This window comes from Eretmochelys imbricata, chromosome 14 (assembly GCF_965152235.1).
Source record: "Eretmochelys imbricata isolate rEreImb1 chromosome 14, rEreImb1.hap1, whole genome shotgun sequence".
Classification (NCBI taxonomy): Eukaryota; Metazoa; Chordata; order Testudines; family Cheloniidae; genus Eretmochelys; species Eretmochelys imbricata.
In genome coordinates, this window is record NC_135585.1 from 51392981 (window position 1) to 51414738 (window position 21758).

Below are 21758 nucleotides of genomic sequence, written 5' to 3' on the forward strand. Positions count from 1 at the left end.
AGGGAAGAAACTTCCTCGATGTCCTGAGAAGGGAAAATGTTATGGGGATGGGGGAATGCAATCAATAGTATTTTTTTTGTTGGGGGCGGGGGAAGAAATTAGACATATGAATGCTTGTTGGCCGGGGAGGAGAATTTTTGAGTGGGGAGGGATGGGGGAGACAGGCATAAAGTGGCTTGACTTTGTGCAAAACATGACAATCCCACACTGATCTGGCCTTCTGTCCACCATTCGTTCTATTGAAAAGTGGCACGGTGTGCCCTTTGGCCATCTTGCCGCTATGGACAAAAAAGCCCCAGCAGGGTGTGTGCCCTGACCCTCCCCGGTGCTGCCCCCGAGGCCATCCCGGACATTGGCTGCTTTGCAGGATTGAGCCAGATTTGGGAACTTCACTACACGACGTCTGGGATGACGCCATTGACTGAGGCCACAGGCTGGTGCAGCGGTTCCCGGTGGACTGGGTGTGTTTGATGAAGATGTTTGATAGCTCAGTGCTGCAGCATGGGGGTGGGGGGGGGATTATGGGAGAGGAGAAATGAGGATGAGTGGTAGGGATGGGGAGAAGGGCCAGGGGGAGTTAGAGCTGGGCAGGGGAAGGGGGATATGGGAGGGAAATGAGAGGGTTGGGGGAAATAGAGTCAGGGGTGTCTGTCAGCATCAAATTCTCTCTTCCCATGTGTGTTGTGATCTATAGGGGCTGCCTTTCTTGGGGGGTGAGGGGGAATGGAGGGGTCTGATCCCCCCTCCCTACCTTTGGATGTGGGCAGGGATGTGGGGTTCCCTGTCCCCCTAGGGGGTGGGTCTGATTTCCACCCCATGCTCTGCCTCATGTGACCCTTGTGCCTCTGGGGATGTCTCTGCCCCCATCCCTGCCCCACATATATAAGATGGGATCTGGGGCGAGGGCTGTCTCTTGGGGGTGCCTGAACCCCTCTCCGTGCCCCTACTCATGGGATTAGGGGCCTTGTCCATGGGCCATGGGGGCCTTGTGTGGGGAGGGTCGGGGGGTGGAGGAGAGGCGGGACTCAGCCCCGCAGCGGAGGGGGTGGGGACCTTGAGGAAGGGGCGGAGCAGTGATGGAAAGAGGCGGAGCACAGGCGGGGCCCCCACGGTCCAGGTGGCAGGGCGGCAGTGGCTGCCCCAGGGGAGGCCTATTATGCCCACCACCTGTGCTACCCACCATTTTAGTGCACACGTAGCTTCTTATCTACTAATGGCTTAATGGGACAGGCAGGGGAGAGTGAGCTAGAAACAGTGTGCATGTGGGGGGGGGCATCTGTATGTTGCTTGAGGCGGGGAGACACAGTAGCCTTTTCTCACATGCTTAAAGTTACCGTCAGAGGCATGTCATAAAGCGGCCAAGATTTGGGGACCAAGGCCATGTCTGAGATTTCTCTCCCCTGCCCTGTTTGCAATAACGCACTCTGAGTATTTCAAAGCACGACCATTATCCCTAGTCCACTATCACAAAATGCACGGAGCAGTTGGGAATCACATAATGACCGTGTGGCCTAGTGGAGAAACCAGCGGGCTGGGACTATTCCTGGGTCTGCCCCTGGCCCACTAGGTGACCTTGGGCAAGGCCCATCAGCTCCCCATGCCTCAGTTTCCCATCTGTAAAATGGGGTCATTCTTTGGGGTTTGCTGATGTAAAGCACTGTTTAAAAGCTGTGTCTTTTTGTGCTTCTCTAGCCATGGCAACATATCTGCTGTTAATATCGGTGCGAACATCAACACGCTAAATGACTGCTCCTCCAATATTTCTCTTTCTGTTCAAAAAGCTAGGAAATTCACTGACAAAAAACTTTGTTAACACAGGACTAAGGCTGCCTGGTGATAACTCGTGCCCTTCCAGAAGGCAGAGTCCAGGGGGGAAAATCCTTCTGAAAACCAGGCAATACAGAGTTAAGGTACACGCCCAAGCAACCTTAGCTCTGCCCCCCTGGAGCTGGCAGCATCCAGGGGGAATTATCTGCACTAACTCACTGTGTTAGGGGTAGCTGTACTGAAAGGTGGGGGATCCCTATTCAAATCCCTTTTCTCCACCCAGGCAAAGGGGGGAATTGGCCTGGGGTCTCCCACATCCTGGGTAACTGCTCTAACCACTAGGCTGAAAGTTATAAGAGAGTCGTGCCCCTCGCAACAGCTGTTCTGGGTGCAGTTAGGGGAGATCTGATCATGAATACGGCTGTTGTGACAATTGGCCTATCACTCTTGCCTACTTAGGAGTTCACCGTGGAAAGTAGGTCAAGTTATTTTCAACAGAATTCATTCTAAACAGATGCAAAAGAAGCATCCAGAGAGACTAAGTCCAATCAACACAGGGAAAGTTGATGCGATACAAAGCCTGTGTTGAAATTATGCTGGGTGAAAACAGGTGGAGATGGAAGTTAATAAGCCAAAATTGGTGAGACAGATATTAGGCCTAATTGGTGGACAAAATAATGAGGGAGATGAACCCTGCCTCTTACTTTTTTCCCTTCTGTGGTATCTTAAAAAGAGACTGGAAATAAGATCAGCTCTCTTCTCCCGTCCCAGCTTGCTTCACCTCATGTCATCTTCCCCCAGCTCATCCCCCGACCTGCCAGCACTTCATCCCATCTCGACTCGTCTAAAGGACTTGCTCTTGTTTAGGGAACTTTATTTTCACCTGTGAGTGAAAGTCATCACATTATCGTGAGGTCCGGATCTCAGCCCACCAGTGGGGAGATGGAATTACCAGCACCAGGAAGGTGCATGAGATCCTGTATTGTATTCCCTTCCCTTGTTGTGTTATTTTCTGCCCCACTGTTTCTTTCCTCTCATCCTACCTCGCTCGCTTGGTTTCTTGTCAAATCCTGAAGTCAAGTATATTGCAATCATCCAAACCTGCCTTGTCAAAGGAGAAAGGATGCCATCAGATGACAGCCCTGACCAGTTCATAACTAACCAGATCAAGCATCCACTTGTAACTAACCAGTAGTCCAAAAACATCCACAAAAGCCATATTTCACCCATCTTCTCTGTCCTGTCTCTCCTCCACCCTGTCTGTCTCTGTTCAGAACAGGATACATGCATGCCATTCCCATCAGGACTGAGACTAAAATTAACCATCTCCTTTTCAGCAAAGAAGGGTCGCCCTGAAAACAAGAGACTCTAAGATTTTGACTCCAAAAGCAGAGAGCCTTCGATAAGCTCTACGTTTGTTTTGCATAATCACTCGACTGCCGTTTCCAGATAAAGGCCATACATAAGAGCGGCCATACTGGGTCAGACCAAAGGTCCATCTAGCCCAGTGTCCTGTCTTCTGACAGTGGCCAATGCCAGGTGCCCCAGAGGGAATGAACAGAACAGGTCATCATCAAATGATCCATCCCCTGTTGCTCATTCCCAGCTTCTGGCCAACAGGCGAGAGACACCATCCCTGCCCATCCTGGCTGATAGACTTTGATTTTGGCCTATTTTGATTTCTTGTTCTTTTCTTGTGTTTAATCAATAAACTTTCAGTTTGAATGAAAGGTGTTGGCCAAGTCACCGGGTGAAACCAAGGGCTCTGTTTAAAACTGTCCCCGAACCCACCTATTGCTGTTTAATGCTGGACACAGAGAGTTGATCAACGCCTTGAACTTTAGGGCTTAGAAATCAGAGTCTATACAACTGAGCCGGGAGGACCCCAGCTATCTTTGGCTGGCTGGGAGATCGTATTGAGGCTTAGGTGTGAGACCAGCACCTGGGGCTTGCCTGAGGCAGCAGTGTGCATACCCAGTGCACTTTTACAGCAAAAATTTCAGTGCCCGGTGAGTTTAGGTGTGTGTTAGTTGGCAGCCAGGTGGGGGTTTGGTGGATCACAGTGGCGCTTAAAATTGCCACTTGGGTGCCTAAATCTGGAGTGCTCCAGATCCCCAGGAACCCTCTGTGATCTGGGTGTAGGCTGTGGACTCTGAATCTCCATTCTCCTCCCCTTTATGGCCTCCAGGCATCCCTCACAACCCCACCGCCTCCTCACCGCCCCATAGCCCCTCCACGCATATGTGACTGAGGGGCATGGATGTGGGGGGCTTGGGCAGTGCTTAATTTGTAATGAAAGAGGTGCCGGGGTTCAAGCAAATGTTTTTACTTTAATTACTGACACGGCAGGCCCAGAAGTGCCGGGGCTCTGAACTGCCAGGCCCGGAGGTGCCGTGCCGGGGCTCTGAACTGCCAGGCCCGGAGGTGCCGTGCCGGGGCTCTGAACTGCCAGGCCTGGAGGTGCTGGGGCTCAGCCCTGGCACAAATTACGCCCTGGACTTGGGTAGTGGGGTTCATAGATTCCAAGGCCAGGAGAGACCATTGTAATCATCTCATCTGACCTCCTGTATTGCACCAGCCAGAGAACTTCCCCCAAAGAATTCCTAGAGCAGATCTTTTAGCAAAAACCTCCAGTCTTGATTTTAAAATTCTCATTGGTGGAGAATCCGCCAGTGAATTGCGCCAGTGGTTAGTTACTCCTGTAGGCCCGGCTTGAACATGAGTCATTAGGGAGGCTTTAATTTTTGGAAGACAGGATTAGGGAGGTAAATAGATCAGTAGACTGAAAACTGACTGTCTGGGCTAAAATAAGTAAATGGGTCAATAAGGGCAAGTCTATACACTACAGAATGACTTCGGTGTAACTACGTTGTCCTGGGGTGTGAATATTTCATGCCCTGAGTTATATACCAACCTAATCGCCGGTGTAGACAGTACTGTGTTGGCGGAAGAGCTTCTCCTGCCAACATCGTTACCGCCTTTCATGGAGGTGGATTAACTAAGCCAACAGGAGAGCTTTCTCCCGTCAGCATAGAGCGTCTTCATTAAAGCACTACGGGGTGCAGGACAGCAGTTTAAGTGTAGACCTGCTCTAAGCTAAAAGACAGAATGTCTGAGCTAGTTATGATAAGAGGGAGAACACCCAGGGAAACATTTCCTAAAAACAAGATCATGGACAAGAAAAGTAAGGAGTGCCAAGACAGGTAAAGAGGAAAGCTGACTGTGGAGAGAGCATGCTGCACGTGGACTGGTCTTTGCAAAGTAACCAAGCCAATTCTACAGCATGTAATGCAATGTATAGGGAATGTAATGTGATGTGTAAGTGTATGTAAAGAAGGGGGGGGGGTAACTTCAGATGCGTGGTATACCCAGTACCCACGTTTGAGTTTGATTAATTTGGCATAGCTTTATGCCAAATAAAGAAACCTGAGTGATGAGACCGGAGTTGAACTGAGTTCTTGAGGAATCGAGTGGAAGAGGTTTAGAAGGCTTCTCCAACGTAGTGGTGCAGTGCCTCGGATCGGATCTATTCATCTGGGGCAGGTAAGGTATCGTTTAGTATATGTCTAGCTTTACTGTCAAGGATCGCAACCCAGCACTTTAGCAATGGCATTGGTAGGGCTTAAATTTGAAGAGGTTTCTGGGGCATTGGGGAACTAAGTTAAATCCAAAGGGGGACCCTCTAGACTCCCAGATAGGTATTAGGGAGAAACTGGGTCTGGGTGGAAAAGGAACGTCAATGAATAGTGCTAAATAACAAATACAACCAAAAAAATGCAAAACCCCTTATTACTGCAGAGAGTAACCCTGAAAATAAAAGCCCAGCGTTAGAGAAGTAAAAGAATTAACCATTATGTTAAAAATGTTGAGGAAGTAAAGAATGGGCAGAAAGAGCAAAAAAGAGATCTATAAAGCGCACGCCATGCTGCCTGGCAAAGCAGTTTTAAAATAAAATAAAAGTGGTAAAAATATTTGAAAGGTACTTTATAAACATATGTAAAAGAATGCCGGGCAGAGCACAGCAGAAGTCTGTTGAGTGCCACTAACATGTTAAAAGATAGGACCCATTTGCAGCCATAAAAAATAGAATCTTCTTGGTTTTTTCATAAAGCAAAAAAAATATACAATAAAAAAGCCCAAATCAAGGCTGCAGTTTCACAAGGATTATTTCTAGCGGCTAAAACGTCACAAACAACAAGGTGCCACCTTACCGAGTAGATGCAAAAAGCATAACAAGCCAATCAAAGTTGTAGGAGGGGAAAACAAAGTAAATTAAAAACATTCCCAAATAATAATAATCAAAAAACCCCCAGAACTTTGTTAACTGTCGCCTTAGGTCCAAGGTAGAAAGCAGCTGTCCTTCAGAAACTGTATTTAGTAAGGTTTCAGAGTAGCAGCCGTGTTAGTCTGTATTCGCAAAAAGAACAGGAGGACTTGTGCCACCTTAGAGACTAACCAATTTATTTGAGCATAAGCTTTTGTGAGCTACAGCCCACTTCATCAGATGCATTCCGATGAAGTGAGCTGTAGCTCACGAAAGCTTATGCTCAAATAAATTGGTTAGTCTCTAAGTTACCACCAGTCCTCCTTTTCGTTTTGTATTTAGTAAGTACAGCTTTGCAGGCTGAGTGTACGAAGCTAAAAAAACATAAGTGCAAAAACCATAAAAAAAAAAAAAAAAAAAGTTTAAAGTTGCCGGAAAAAATGGCTACAAAATGTGTCACTTTAAAAACACAAGTAATTAAATAAAACCTGTCAAAAAGTGTTTGCACAAATTAACACTACAGAGTTTAAAACAATTGAACCGTTAAAAATTGTAAAAATGTTTGAAAGTCTTTTAAAAAGTAATACATTAAAGTGTTAAATATGCTTGATTCAATCATAAAACCCAGTTATGGCAGTAGAACTGGGTGCAGTCATGCCGAGTAAAATCCTTAGTGATCAAACAAACCGTGAAAAGGGGAGGTCAGGTGATAACAACGACCACCCCGGGCATTTTTCCCTAGAAAGCCTTTAGAGCCACTTCTGTTGCAATTGGTTCCCCAAGAACTCCGTTCCACTCCAGTCCGGTCACTTTGGTTCCTGTATTTGACACACACCAAAGCTCTGCCGAGTGGATCAGACTCAAGCGTAGGGGGCGGGCGTAGGGCCTACCCCACACCCAAAGCTACGCAGCAAACCTCTTCCTTTGTAGACGTTTACACATTACCTGGCATTCGCTACACATTGGGAATTGGCTTGGTCACTTTGCAGGAACAAATCCCTCTGCAGCATGCTCAGTGCACGCACCGTCATTGGACGACTTACTCTTTACCTCATCTTATGGTCCAGGCTTCTCGTGTCCATTGTAGATGGTTCCCTGGGGGTTCCCCCTTATTTTAGCTCTTACAAACATTCTGCTTCCAGCCTGCTGATTTATTTACCTCCTTAATCCTGTCTCCTGAGAAATTAGCCCGTGTTCAATTACTCATGTCAAGTCAAGCCTATGTTCCACAGCTTTTGTTTTTCTTTTTTATATTAGTATTTACATAAGAACGGCCATAGTGGATCAGACCAAAAGTCCGTCTAGCCCAGTGTCCTGTCTTCCGACAGAGACCAGTGCCAGGTGCCCCAGAGGGAATGAACAGAACAGGGACTCATCAAGTGATCCATCCCCTCTTTTCCATTCCCAACTTTTGGCAAACAGACGCTAGGGACGCCATCCCTGCCCACCCTGGCTAACAGCCACTGATGGACCTAACCTCCAGGAACTTATCTAGTTCTTTGTTTTAGTTGCATTATATTTTAGGATTTTTGTGTTTGTTTTTTGCAGTGGACTACTTAGCAACACAATTTTAAGGCTACAGTAGCTGTAATTATTTGAACCGCCATTAATACTAGGCTTAAAGTACTAACGAGGAGGTGGAAGATTATTACTTCTGGTACAGCCCACCAGGGTGTAATTCCACATTACAAACTTGCTTTGCCTTTAAAGCATGTTTTGTCGTTTTGATTTTGCTTTTATTTTAATTTCATTTAAAAAAAACCCTGGTACAATAGATATATATTTCCTTTTATTACCGCAAGAAATTTAGGTGTGAAACAGAACATAGGTCAATTTCAATTAACATTTCCTGAGTCCATGCCAGAAGTGATCCTTTTTAGCCCCCAGACGATGTTTGTTATCACCAGCATAGGCAATTTTTACGTTACTAACATTTCAGTGTTTTAACCCTGCTGTGCAATTTGGAGCCTGTTTTCCCAAAGCAAACCGTTGTGCCGGCATCTTTGTCTGTAAGATGTTACACCTGCCAGTGTACATTTCCCAGATGCAAACAGCAGAACAAGTCTGGGAGTTTTTAGTCTTTGTGTTGTTTTCTAACAGTATTTGAGTAGGGAAAAGAAACTTTTTTTTTTATACCACATCAGTTGCAGTGGTTTTACATTTAACTTCCTGCTACCAGACCCTTGTCGATTTTTTTATTATTATTATTATGTTGCATCAACTGTTATTTTTATTGTATTAAATTTTTAACGTTTGTGGTGACTAAAGAGGACAAGGTTTTTTGCTTCATTTTACTTAAGGCTGCTTTTATTTTGTACAGCATGCCTTTGGCACATGCGATTAGAACACATTGAATTAATTTTATACTTTTTTAAAAGCAATAACAGTATGTATATTATAACAAAGCTTTATTAAGGAGGGTTTTTTTCTCATTTAATGACTCAAGTACTTTGCTTCCAGTATTCTTCTGTTGAAACGATTGGTTATGTTTTTACAGACTATTTATGTCACCTTGGTTTTAGAGTATCATACTCATTTTGAACAGTTTTGTGTGTGTGCTTGCCATCCCCTCCCTGCCTTGGCAATTTTATGTTTTGGCAGTATATTTTAAAGTATATGTTTAGAACGTTCTTTTAACGGTTTTTAATGATATTTCCCCAAATTTTAGTGGGCATAATTTTTGATGCAGATTGGTAACATTTAGTAACACGGACACACAAATAAACTGAACATTTTTGTGTAATATTTTTAATAGGCTTTAGCCCTAAATTATTTGGACTTGTTTCTCATTTCAGACATTTCAGTTTGTTTTTTTTTTTTTTTAGTTTACAAACCTTTACTATATAGTTTTTTGTTTTTACTTTCATACTAATATTTATTTTACAGTACAGTTAAGCAGAACTTTTGGGATAGGATTTGAATGGTTGGCGGGTTTTGACATGTTTTTGAATGCCCACTGCACCCTTTAAAGTAGCTTCATTATTTATAATTAATAAACTGTTTAAAAAAAAAACAACCCAGAATTTGGATGGCACTTTTGAATGGAATTTTGGTGCATGGGCTTCACTCCTTATGTTTACGGATTTATTTTATTGACGCTGGGTTGCTTTTTGCTTTTAAAGCATGCTTATGCAGTGTCTAGTGGGGTGCAATGTATACCGAATGTAATGTAATATGTAAATGTATCCAAAGGAAGGAGGTTTGGATGTGTGATATACCCTGTACCCACACCGTATGTTTGAGTCTGATCAACTCAGCATAGCTTTGCTGTATGCCAAATAAAGGAACTTGAGTGACAAAACCGAAGTCGAACTGAGTTCTTGGGGAACTGAATGAAAGATGTCTTGCAGGCTATCCCAAAAACACTCACTGTTAAAAAATTTACACCGTATTTCCAGTCTGAATTTGTCTAGCTTCAACTTCCAGCTCTTGGCTTGTGTTAGAACCTTTCTCTGCTAGACTGATGAGCCCATTATTAAATATTTGGTCCCCAGGTAGGTACGTATGGACTGTGATGAAACCACCCCTTAACCTTCTCTTTGTGATGCTAAATAGACTGAGCTCCTGGAGTCAATAAAGCAGGTTTTCTAATCCTTTACTCATTCTTGGGACTCTTCTCTGAACCCTCTCAAGTTTATCCCCGGCCTTCTTGAATTGTGGGCACAAGAACTGGACACGGGCAGGATTCCATCAACGGTCGCACCAGTGCCAAACACAGAGGTCAAAATAACCTCTTTGCTCCTCCTTGAGATTCCCCTGTTTATACATCCCAGGATCACTTTAACTCTTTTGGCCAGAGTCCCACTGGGAGCTCGTGTTCCGCTGATTATCTGCCACAACCCCCAAATCTTTTTCAGAGTCACTGCTTCCCAGGATAGAGTCCCCCATCCTCTAAGCATGGCCTATAGTCTCTGTTCCTAGATGTGTACATTTACATTTAGCCATATTAAAATACAGATTGTTTGCTTGCACCCAATTCAGATTCCTCTGTACAAGTGACCTGTCCTCTTCAGTAATGACCGCTCCCCCAAATTGTGTGTTATTGGCAAATTTTATCAGTGATGATTTTATGTTTTCTTCCAGGTCACTGATAAAAATGTTAAAAGGGTTCCCTTCCTATGGTGGCTGTGACATTTTTTTAGTTAGGTGTGGTGTAAGCAGAGCAATGGGTGTGATGCAGGGATTGCTTGGGGGGAAGAGAGGGGTTGGAGTGGTGTGTGTTGGAACGGTGTGGGGGGATCAAGGCAATGAGGGGGAATATAGCAGAGAACTGGAGTAGTGTAGGAAGATGTAGTGGGGGCTCTGCCCTTTTGCCAACTTCCACCCCTTCGGGCCGTGCTCTGACACAGCTACTGAGGGGCCATCACAGCCCTAGACAAAGACATGTGTTAGGATAATGGACCATCCATACACTCTGCTTCTGGAAATCCAGTGCGATGAATAAGGGGGGATATGATAGAGGTCAACAGCCCTGCAGAAAGGGAGATCCCGAGAGGTGCCTGGGCAGGTGAGTTATCAGTGACACTGACATGGAAATCGTCTGGGGAGGGAAGGATAAAAGCCAGGGCTCCCACGACTGTGCTGTGAGCAACTCCCCCAGTTCTGCCTCATTTCACCCAGGTCAAGGTGGGGAGTAGCCGGTGTCACACTCTCATGTTGGGCGATTCTCAGGACTTGCCATCCTGACAGACAGCCGGCAGAGCTCCCTGCCTGGCTTTCATACTGTGTGCAGATGTGCTCGCCGCCTCTCAAAAAAGATATCTTGGAATTGGAAAAGGTTCAGAAAAGGGCAGCAAAAATTATTAGGGGTATGCAACGGCTTCCATATGAGGAAAGATAAATCAGACTGGGATTTTTCAGCTTGGAAAAGAGATGACTAAGGGGGGATATGGTTGAGGTCTATAAAGTCATGACTGGTGTGGAGAAAGTAAATAAGGAAGTGTTATTGACTCCTTCTCATACCACAAGAACTAGGGGCCACCCAATGACATGAATAGGCAGCAGGTTTAAAACAAACAAAAGGAAGTATTTCTTCACACAACGCACAGTCAATCTGTGAAACTCACTGCCAGAGGATGTTGTGAAGGCCAAGGCTATGACAGGGTTCAAAAAAGAACTAGATAAATTCATGGAGGATAGGTCCATCAATGGCTATTAGCCAGGGTGGGCAGGAATGGAGTCCCTAGCCTCTGTTTGCCAGAAGCTGGGAATGGGGGACAGGGGATGGATCACTTGATGATTCCCTGTTCTGTTCATTCCCTCTGGGGCACCTGGCATTGGCCACTGTTGGAAGACAGGACACTGGGCTAGATGGACCTGTGTCTGACACAGTATGGCCGTTCTTATGTACTTATCAATACAGCTCTGAGGAAGAACTGGGTTTGCAAATAGTTTTTCAATGACCCCTCGATGACTAAGGGATCTTCCTCAAAGGGACCTGTATCCTCTGGGGGCCCACAGATATTGACCGAGCCAAACCACAAAGGCGCACCTTGCAGGAGCGGCCAAAGCTCCTTAAAAGTGTGGGGGGGCCGCTGCTGCCCAAATGGTGGCCCCGCCCTCTGCGATGTCCCTCCCCCTGAACCTCTACCCTCACCCTGCCCCGCCCCTTCACCCAAGGCCCCACCCCCATGCTGTCTCTTCCTCTCAAGACCCCGCCCCCCACTCGCTCCTCTCCGCTCCCTCTCCCCTGTTGCTTGCCCTTATGGATGGTAAAAAGTGATGTGGCCCCAGGCCCCCACCCTATTCCGGCACTCCTGGCACCTTACCCTTCAGCGACATACAAGGCAGAGTTGGGGGTGGAGAAGGGAAGTGGCATCACCTACAAATACCCCCCATCCTCCAAAACATTTTCTCCTCCTGGCTATTCCACCAGACTTCAAAAAAATCCCCCCCCCCCACCCCCTGGCTGATTTGAAAGGGAAATGCCAGCAGAGGGGATTTCCCCTGCAGACAACGGCTTTCCCTGCACAGTCATAGAAGGGCGTGAAAACCCGTAGTTCTGGCAGCTGTGTAATGTGCCATCTGTGATGCTCAGGGCTGGGGAAATAACAACCCAGCGAGGCTTCCCAGGTGGCCCCCGGATCCATTCCAGGCCGTTGCTACTGGTGATTTGAGACAAAGGAGTTTGACAAAACTAAATTCAACTTTATGGCGCCAAAGGTCGAAATAAAAAGGTTGAAGCCCCATCCCCAGCCTAGCCTGGTGCATTTCAGCCCCGGCACCGGTGCGACCTCTTGCAGCTGGGAGAATAAGTGCCAAGAATCCAGGAGACACGCTGGGATCCGGTCCTAGAAGCAAACGCTCCGCAAGCCCGAAACCCAGGGAAGCTCTGGTTAATCATAGAATCTCAGGGTTGGATGGGACCTCAGGAGGGCATCTAGTCCAACCCCCGGCTCAAAACAGGACCAATCCCCAATTTTTGGCCCCAATCCCTAAATGGCCCCCTCAAGGATTGAGCTCATAACCCTGGGTTCAGCAGGCCAATGCTCAAACCACTGAACTATCCCTCCCCTCTCTGGGGGACCTAGAGAACGGGGTGAATTCACAGCAGTGCCAGCATCTCCACTCCCAGCTGAGGCTTTCATTCTTTTGGGGACATCCCTGAATTGTCCGCGAGAGGAGGGGGAAAGAATCTCCATTGTCCCCAAGCAGGACAGGGGCAAATGGGGAAGGAGTGACCAGCAAGCTTCCTCGTCTCTATCTCTCCGGCCTCAGTGATTGGGGTAGTTTGGTTCCACCCCGGCCTTCCTTCTCCACTTGGCTCAGCCACATCTTCACAGCAGCAACATTCATGGCCCTTTAGAATTTAGGGATTTTTTTCGCCTGATGCTCTAGGGACCTTTTTTGTTTCTTTCCGGCCCTGGTAACATTTCTCAGCCTCCGCTGTTTTGGGCTGCCAGCAGAGACTGATTAAGGTCTCCTGGGGCTAGGGTGACCAGATAGTAGGCGTGAAAAATCGGGACGGGGTGGGAGGTAATAGGTGCCTATATAAGAAAAAGCACTAAATAGCGGGACTGTCCCTATCAGGACATCTGATCATCTGACCTGGAGCTCTGGGCAGAGCAAGTGGTGGGGGTACCGGGTGCCGGAACCATGGGCCTGCCCCCTTCTACCTGCGGCCCCGCCCCCTTCCACCCCTTCTGCCTGAGGCCCCGCCCCCATTCCGCCCCTCCTGTCTGCAGCCCTGCCCACAGCCTTACCCTGTTCCACACCTTCCCCATGGCCCATCCTCTGCTCCACCCATGGCCCCGCCCCATTCTGCCCCTTCCCCCACCACGCTCCCTCCCACCATCCCGCTGCAGCCCCAAGACCTGCGAAGCTCTGTGCACCCCACCGTGGCAGAGCTCCTCCAGACCCGGGGCCACGGCCTGGGGAGATTTTTTCCAGGGGCCCCAAATTGGCTGGGGCCCTTGGGCACGGCGGTAATCTGCCATTGGCTGTCACTTTCCCAGCTCTCTGTCTGCCTCTGCTACGTGCTCTCCCCAACCCTGACTGTATCTCCTGTCGCTGCAGGGGTCAGGCAGGACCTCCCTTCCCCGTCGCAATCGCTGCCTCGTGGACCGCGATGCACCTGTTCGCCCGTCGGAGCTCGTGCTGATCCACTCCAAAATGTCAGGGAACGATCTAGGCATCGCTGGGCAGAGCCCTATTGATTTGGAGGAAACCATCAGAAACAAACCTCAAAACCATTTGTGCTTTACAAAGTTGCTCCTTGCTCCTTGCTCTCCTGGCTGACAGCTGAGGGGCGGATGCTCAGCCAGCAGGAAGGGGAGTGAACGAGGCTTGATGTCGGCCTTCTTCCTAGCTGGATCCTTCCTCCCCCCGAGGCTGCTCTGTCTGGGGGGCAGGGAGCGCGGATACTAGCCAGCCACACCTCCCTTCCCACCCAGGGGGAAGAAATGTACTTTGGAAGGAGGTGGGGAAAGGAGAGACACAGATCCCTTGGTGTGGGGTGAGGAGGGATTGAGGGGCACCCAGAGCCTGTGTTGGGGGTGAGGAGGGATTGGGGGCACACAGAGCCCCTGGTGGGGGTGAGGAGGGAGTGAGGAGCACACAGTGTCCCCTGGTGTGGGGTGAGGAGGGATTGGGGGCACACAGAGCCCCTGGTGGGGGTGAGGACAGATTGGTGGTACACAGAGCTCCTGGTGGGGGTGAGGAGGGAGTGGGGGGCACACAGAGCCCCTGGTATGGGGTGAGGAGGGTTTGCAGGGTACACTGAGCCTTTGCTATTGGGGAGAGGGGACTGGGAGACCCTGCCATGGCTGGATGAAGGAAAAAGGAGACACAGAGTCTCTGCCCCAGTGGGACAGGGGGAATGGGGAACACAAAGAGAGTCTTTAGCATGAGGGGGAGAATGGATATCCCCGGTATGGGCAGAAGGGAGGTCACACCCAGCCAAGATGGGGAAACACACCCCAATAACTGCTGCATGACCGAGCAAGGTGAAATGTATACCGAGAAGCTCAGGCATTCGGTTCTCTCACCAGCTCCACCTGCTGGCACCACAGCTTGGTCTCCACAAGAAAATTAGGCCAGCTTGTCACTTGGGTTGTGTTGCCCCTCTTTACTACTCCGTTCTCCTCAGCATGAGCGGTGACTCCTGGCTGGATTCTCTCTCTATCCCAGCAGGTGATGGGATGTTAAGGGAGAACCAGGCAGAAAAAAATCCACAGCAGGAAGGTCATAAGGAAATGGAAGCACATGGGGCCTTTTTAGGAAGCTCCACAGAGAACATTTCCTAGATTCTTGGAGAGGTCAGAGGGGCAGCCGGGGAAGCAGCCAGGGAAGAAAGTTATTAAATCCCCTAAATTTGGGGGAGGTTGTCGGGACCTCAAGAAAACCACAGCCCAGCAGAGAATCCCCACAGAAGAGAGAAAAAACACATGCACCGAGTGTGGGAAAAGCTTCAGTCAAAGCTCACACCTCATTTCCTGTAATGAAATCCACCCCTGAGCAATGTAGTTAAGCCGACCTAAGTGCCTGTGTAGACAGCACTAGGCCGACAGAAGAATTCTTCCATTGACCTAGCTACTGCCTGTTGCAGAGGTGGATTAACTACAGCGATGGGAGCAGCGTAGGTAGTGTCTACGGCCACTTCAAGTGTAGACAAACCCTACATCATGACCTTGGAGAGAGAGGTTAACGACAGACAGAGAGGCATCTCTGTGCTCAGAAGGGGAGGAGAAAGAACACAGCTGCAATGGATCGTGACAAAGATTTTACTTCCCCGTCCCCGGGGAGGACGCGTTGTCCTAAATGGGGTCTAGCAGGCCTACCCCAACTGGGAGCTCAGTTGTTGGACTTGTGTCTTGAGAGCAGCAACAAAAGCTGTACTTCCCCCCCTCCCCCTTGCCCCCCCCATTCCTATCGCCTCTCTTCTCCGCTTGTCTCTGCCAGTTTTGTCAAAAGCAGGGAAAGTTCCCACCATCCCCAGCACGCGAGTCCAAACGCAGGCAAAGAATAAACTCTTCCCCGCCAAGAAGGACTGTTTGACCACATCAGTGATTCTAACCGGTATCGTCTCTCTGGAACGGAGACACCGATAAGGTTGGAATAAAATAATTTTGCATAAGCACTCCATTTCAGTTTCACAACGTTTTGATTCTTTTGTTTTTCTCTTGGAAATGAATAATTTCCCAGAACTCTGGCCTGAATTGTCTACCGCTTGCCATGGGCTGAAGCAAATCCAGGTCTCCGTACTCAGGACCCCAAATCATGTTTAACTGTTTAAGGCTCAGAGACAGGGCTGGGCAAAGACTCTCTGGGCTCGTTTATTCCCTCAAAATGAACACAGCAGATGGGTCGATCCGGAGCAAAACGTGGTCATTATAAAGCAGCCTGTCAGGGCAACGGGGGAGGTCTCAGGAGGGGCATGAGTCCATCTCGCAGCCAGGTTCCCTCCAGGTTTCTTTCCCTGCCGAAAAATGTTCTAGACTCGGCCACTTGGAAAACTTGGAGTCGCTTTATTCCAGCACAGACCCACCAGGACTAAACCCACATTTTAAACCCGACTGGTCTACACTTGAAATATAGGTTGACAGAGCTCAGAGGTCCCCAAACTGTGGGGGAGGAATGTTCAGGGAGGGCATGATGGGCCCTCTGGGGATGGGGAGAGAGTGCCATCCAGCCCCGCCCCCAGCTTTGCTCTGGCCCCGCCCCCAACTGTAGCCCCAGCTCCTGGCCCTGTGCCTAGCCCCATCCCTGGCTCCGTACCTAATGGCAGGACCAGCTGCCAGCTTCCACTGCAGCCTGGCTGCAGGTCCACTCCCAGCCCCATTCCTGCTCCGGTTGAGGCCCCGCCATGGGGAGGCGGGGAGAGAGTACCACCCGGCCAGCCCCGCCCCCAGCTCCACCCCCAACCTTGGCCCCATTCCCAGCCCTGCCCCTGGCCCGAGACCCACCCCCAGCTGCGGCCCCAGCCTCAGCCCCCTTTCCCGTCTGCACCCCCCACAAGCCTCGGCCCTGCTCCTGGCCCCAGCTTGGGGGGGCATGACCCTGAAAAGTTTGGGGACCACTGACACACCTACATCTCTCAGTGCAGTGTGGAAAATCCACACCCCTAGACATTACACCAGCCTAACCCCCAGCACAGACCCAGCTAGGTGGACAGGAGAATGCTTCCATTGGCCTCGCTACCGTCGGCTGGGGAGTTGATGGTCCTCTGTCAATGGACGCTGTCGCTGTGTCTACATGACAGGGTTCTGCCCACAGAGCTACAGCACTGTCCCCCCTGAAATTGTCCCCCCAGGGCAGTGCGGCGCCCCGACTTGGCAGAGGCAGGAACTGGCTTTTCCAGTCTCTGCTGCTCACCTTGTTCCCAGGGCAGTTAATCTGCCCAGGGATGCTGCAGCAGGAACTGGGAACCTCTGATCCTACTTATGTCTCCTTCTGCCCCTTTCATCTCAGCTCTCTATTTCAGTCTGCTGTCTCCGGCTTCTTCCCTCCCCCTCTCCCTGGTGGCTGTTTGTCCCAGGGGCATGTCTGTCCTCTTCCCATGGGTCAGTGCATCTCAGTACAAGCAGAAGCTCTGGGACTTGGGGACACAGGGGGAGCAGAGAAGGGGGTGAGCAGGGACTCTCTGTGCAGAGTCACTGTCCTGCTCTATGTAGTGTGAAAAACTGCTCTCTGTCTTAATTTGCTACTTGGGGCACACTGAGCATGCTCACACAAACTGAGCATGCTCAGTAACATCTGCTGAAGCCACTGCCCTTCACCCTGCCCTTATTAGCCATAAGAGTCTGCTGATTGCTTTTCACAGGGGTTAAAAAGGGGGCAAATCGGAGCGGGGGGGTGGCCAGGTTCTGGGCAGGGGACAGAAATTGACTGGTCGCAGGGGGGTCAAGCAGCTGGAGTCAGGGTTAGGATAGGGGCTGAAGGGCAAAATCAGGGATGGAGGGAGGGGGGAAAGGAGACAGGGCTAAGCCCAGGGGTGAGACGCTGCCAGGGGATGACATAGGATAAAACCACTGCACAGGCAGGGGCAGAGGGGGTAAGAGTTACCCCGGTGGGACTGAGACACCCGTGTTTGCAAAAACAGAGCGGGGGCCGGGGGCAGAAGGCAGAGGGCCTTTTTTATTTCCTCTCCCACAGACAGCAGGGGCTTCCCAGGGCTGGGCTCTGAAAGGCGCAAGGCACCCCGATGACGAGTCACCGCAGCTCCTCTCCCTCCCTGTGAGGTGCCGCAGGAGACCTGAATCAGTGAAATATTTTACATACGCCCCATAGAAACAAAGAATCCCTCACCAGCGTGTCTGACCACCTAAAGTCTAGCAGTTCACCAGTTTGTCTTGTCTGCAGCTGGATTCCCTGAATTACTCTTAGCACGTCACCATTTCGCTTTGCTATTGTGCAGCTGCACGCCAGTGTGCTATTTAATTTATATTTTTAAAACACGGGTTGAAAATGCAGTCTGCATGAGTAATGGCGCATCGTTTTAGCAATGACATCGGTGTTTCTAGTATTGCCCTCACTGTCTTTTGTCCGCGCAGGGAGCGAAGCTGCGAAAGAAATGATCTTTAAATGACCTCACTCTGTTAAGAGGTTTCAGAGTAGCAGCCGTGTTCGTCTGTAGTCGCGAAAAGAAAAGGCGGACTTGTGGCACCTTAGAGACTAACCAATTTATTTGAGCATGAGCTTTCGTGAGCTACAGCCCGCTTCATCAGTACACACGTGCATCAGGCAGGGTTGTTTGGAAGCTGAAGACTTTCTGCTTGCGTCCCACGCCACTGTTGAGTTTGAGCAAATTAGGACAAGTCAGCAAATAAGCACAACCTCCTGCATCAGAAACTGCTGCTGGTTACAATTGGCTACCCCAGACCAGTAGCCGATTGGGTCCAGTAGCAGTTTAAGATGAGTAATTGCTACTGGTAGCAAATTCATAGACTATTAGGGTTGGAAGGGACCTCAGGAGGTCATCTAGTCCAACCCCCTGCTCAAAGCAGGACTAATCCCCCATAGTTGCCCCAGATCCCTAAATGGCCCCCTCAAGGATTGAACTCACAACCCTGGGTATAGCAGGCCAATGCTCAAACCACTGAGCTATCCCTCCCCCCACCAGATAGCATTTTATCCCTACCCCCAGCCCTTTCCCCAAGTCTCTCCCCATCACCTGCAGGCTCCGGCTCAGGGGCGGGTGTTGGCAGAGCCCGGGGGCTGGTTCCAGTCACCCCTGGGCTGGGCACAGAGGGGGGTTAATGTGGGTCTCTCCCCCGCACAGACCCCACTGGGGGGGCAGCAGCTGCTCAGTCCGGGCTCCCGGCTCACAAGACGGGGAGGTGGCATCTGACCCAGGAAGATAAACAAGACACAGGGGGAGCAAGCTTCCCTCTCTGTGCAAAAACCAGAGCCCTCTGGATGAGCCCCGTTCTGCACACTAGGGTGACTAGACGTCCTGATTTTATAGGGACAGTCCTGAAATTTGGGGCTTTTTCTTATATAGGCTCCTATTACCCCCCACCACCATCCCAATTTTTCACATTTGCTGTCTGGTCACCCTAACACTGGCCCCCAAAGCAGGACCCCCCCGGGGGACCGGGGCGGAATCCTGCGAATCGCCCCCAGACTCTGAGTCATGGATTAAGGTCCATGGAGGGCTGGGAGAGGTTGCCCGTGTCCAGGGGTGCGCATCCCCAAAAAGGCAGGGGGGCTTGGGGCTGGGTGGGGGAGCTGCAGCTGGGGGGTTGGAACAATTTGTACAGTGTGTGTGGGGGTGGAGGGCTGAGAGCCATTGAACCAAACTGCAAACCCTGCATATGATGGAAACCACTTCAAGCCGGGGGGTGCGGCAGCCCCCCTCCTTCCAGCGCCTCTGGGCTGCGGTGCCATGCAGTTTATCGCTAGGACCCAGACGGGAGCAGGGCTGGGGTCACGCTGGCCCGGCAGCAGGAAGTGATGTGACTTGCACTCCCCGGTTGGTGGCTACAGTAACTCTTTGTTGTTGCTGTCTGGGTGAGTCCCAAACCCCCTTTCCCCCACCCCACGCAGAGCTGGGCCTCCAGACTGGACAGGATCCCACCTGAGCGCCTCTGCCCGCAGGGACAGCACCAAGTAAGTCTTGGAGCCAAGGTAAAAGAAATCTTCCCATCCACTACGCCTCTATGTGCGGGGGAGAGAGGGTTAGGCCAGGGGTGTGTATTTTTCACAAGTGAATTTTCACATCCCGGTGCAGTGTAGGGGTGCGAAGTGCGTGTGCCTTGCAAACTCCATGTGCTGGTGTGAATTTCCATCGCTCTGGAGAAGTCAATGGAGCTGCCGCCAACTGAGAGCAGCTGGGGATCTGTCTTGGGAAAAGAAACCCACTGTATGATCAGTGTTTATTAGAGTAACAATTTGTACAAAGTTCCAGAGTAACAGCCGTGTTAGTCTGTATTCGCAAAAAGAAAAGGAGTACTTGTGGCACCTTAGAGACTAACCAATTTATTTGAGCATGAGCTTTCGTGAGCTACAGCTCACTTCATCAGATACATACCGTCATCAGATACATACGGTATGTATCTGATGAAGTGAGCTGTAGCTCACGAAAGCTCATGCTCAAATAAATTGGTTAGTCTCTAAGGTGCCACAAGTCCTCCTTTTCTTTTTGCGAATTTGTACAAAGCTGCTTTAGTCTTCTCCAGAGTCAGCTAATGCCCAACCAAGTGGAATACGATTTTGGTTTTGCATCCCTGCCTATCCTGGCTAATAGCCATTGATGGACCTATCCTCCACTTCTTTTATGAACCCTGCATCTGAAGAAGTGGGTTTTTTACCCACGAAAGCTTATGCCCAAATAAATCTTAGTCTTTAAGGCACCACCGGACTCCTCGTTGTTTTTGTGGGTACAAACTAACATGGCTACCCCTCTAATTTATGAACCCTGTTAGCTTTTTGGCCTTTGCAACATCCTCTGGCAAAGAGTTTGGTTGACTGTGTGTTGTGTGTAGAAATATATACATTTGTTTGTTTTAAACCTGCTGCCTATTCATTTCATTTCATTTGGTGACCCCTAGTTCTTGTGGCATGAGAAGGAGTAAATAACCCTTCCTTATTTACTTTCTCCATCCACTCATGACTTTATACACCTTTATCCTACCCCCCCATCTCTTTTCTAAGCTGAAAAGTCCCCGTTTTATTAATCTCTCCTCATACAGAAGCTGTTCCATCCCCCTAATCATTTTTGTTGCCCTTTGCTGAACCTTTTCCAATTCCAGTGTATCTTTTTTGAGATGGGGCAACCACATCTGCCCGCAGTATTCAAGGTGTGGGCGTACCATGGGTTTCTACAGAGGCAATCTGATATTTTCTGTCTTATTATCCACCCCTTTCTAAATGATTCCCAACATTCTGTTGGCTTTTTTGACTGCCGCTGCACACGGAGTGGATGTTTTCAGGGGACTATCCACAATGACTCCACGATCTTTTTCTTTCTATAAGCAAACTACAAAGGGACAAAGCCTGCTAGCTCAAGATTTTGTTTTGTTATTTTATTCTGTCATTATATTTTTAAAGGCCTTGTCTACACTAGGATTTTAGGGGCTGATTTTCAAAGGCACAAAGGGCAGAGGTCTGTTCTGTGTTTGTATAGTCCCCTAGCTCAATAAGTCCAGGTGGGTGAGGATACCTTTCCTTGGGCCAACTTCTGTTGGCGACAGAGACAAGCTTTCAAGCTTACACAGAGCACTTCAACTTAAGTCTGGGCCTGAGCTGACGAAGAGCTCTGTCTCTTTCACCAATATAAGTTTATCCAATAACAGATATTACCTACCCACCCTGGCTTCAGGATTTTGTACCATGTTTAAATAGCAGTGAGTAGGAATAGGAAAGTGATTTTACATTTCTGCAACATTGGTGAGACTGGTACTGGAATACTGCCTGCCGTTCTGGTGTCCACATATTAAAAAGGGTGTTGGCAAAATTGGAAAGGTGTGCAGAAAAGATTCAGGGGCTGGAGAAGGTGCTTTATAGCAAGAGTCTTAGGTCTGGTCTACACTACAGACTTCTGTAAGTATAATGCACAGTCAACCTGTGGAACTCCTTGCCAGAGGATGTTGTGAAGGCCTAGACTACAACAGGGTTAAAAAAAAAAGTACATAAGTTCATGGAGAATGGGTCCATCAATGGCTATTAGCCAGGATGGGCAGAAATGGTGTCCCTAGCCTCTGTTTGCCAGAAGCTGGGAATGAGCGACAGGGGATGGATCACTTGATGAGTCCCTGTTCTGTTCATTCTGTCTGGGGCACCTGGCACT

At 49.3% G+C, this 21758-nt stretch overlaps 1 protein-coding gene across 1 annotated transcript in view; it reads left to right on the top strand.

The window, feature by feature from the left end:
• The window catches only part of LOC144274154 (uncharacterized), a 78591-nt gene that overhangs the window by 24548 nt on the left and 32285 nt on the right, over positions 1 to 21758 (top strand). The window contains exons 7-8 of the mRNA XM_077832798.1: positions 15431 to 15547; positions 19461 to 19579. Of these exons, the coding sequence (XP_077688924.1) occupies positions 15431 to 15547; positions 19461 to 19579 (236 nt within the window). The remainder of the gene's footprint in view (positions 1 to 15430; positions 15548 to 19460; positions 19580 to 21758) is intronic.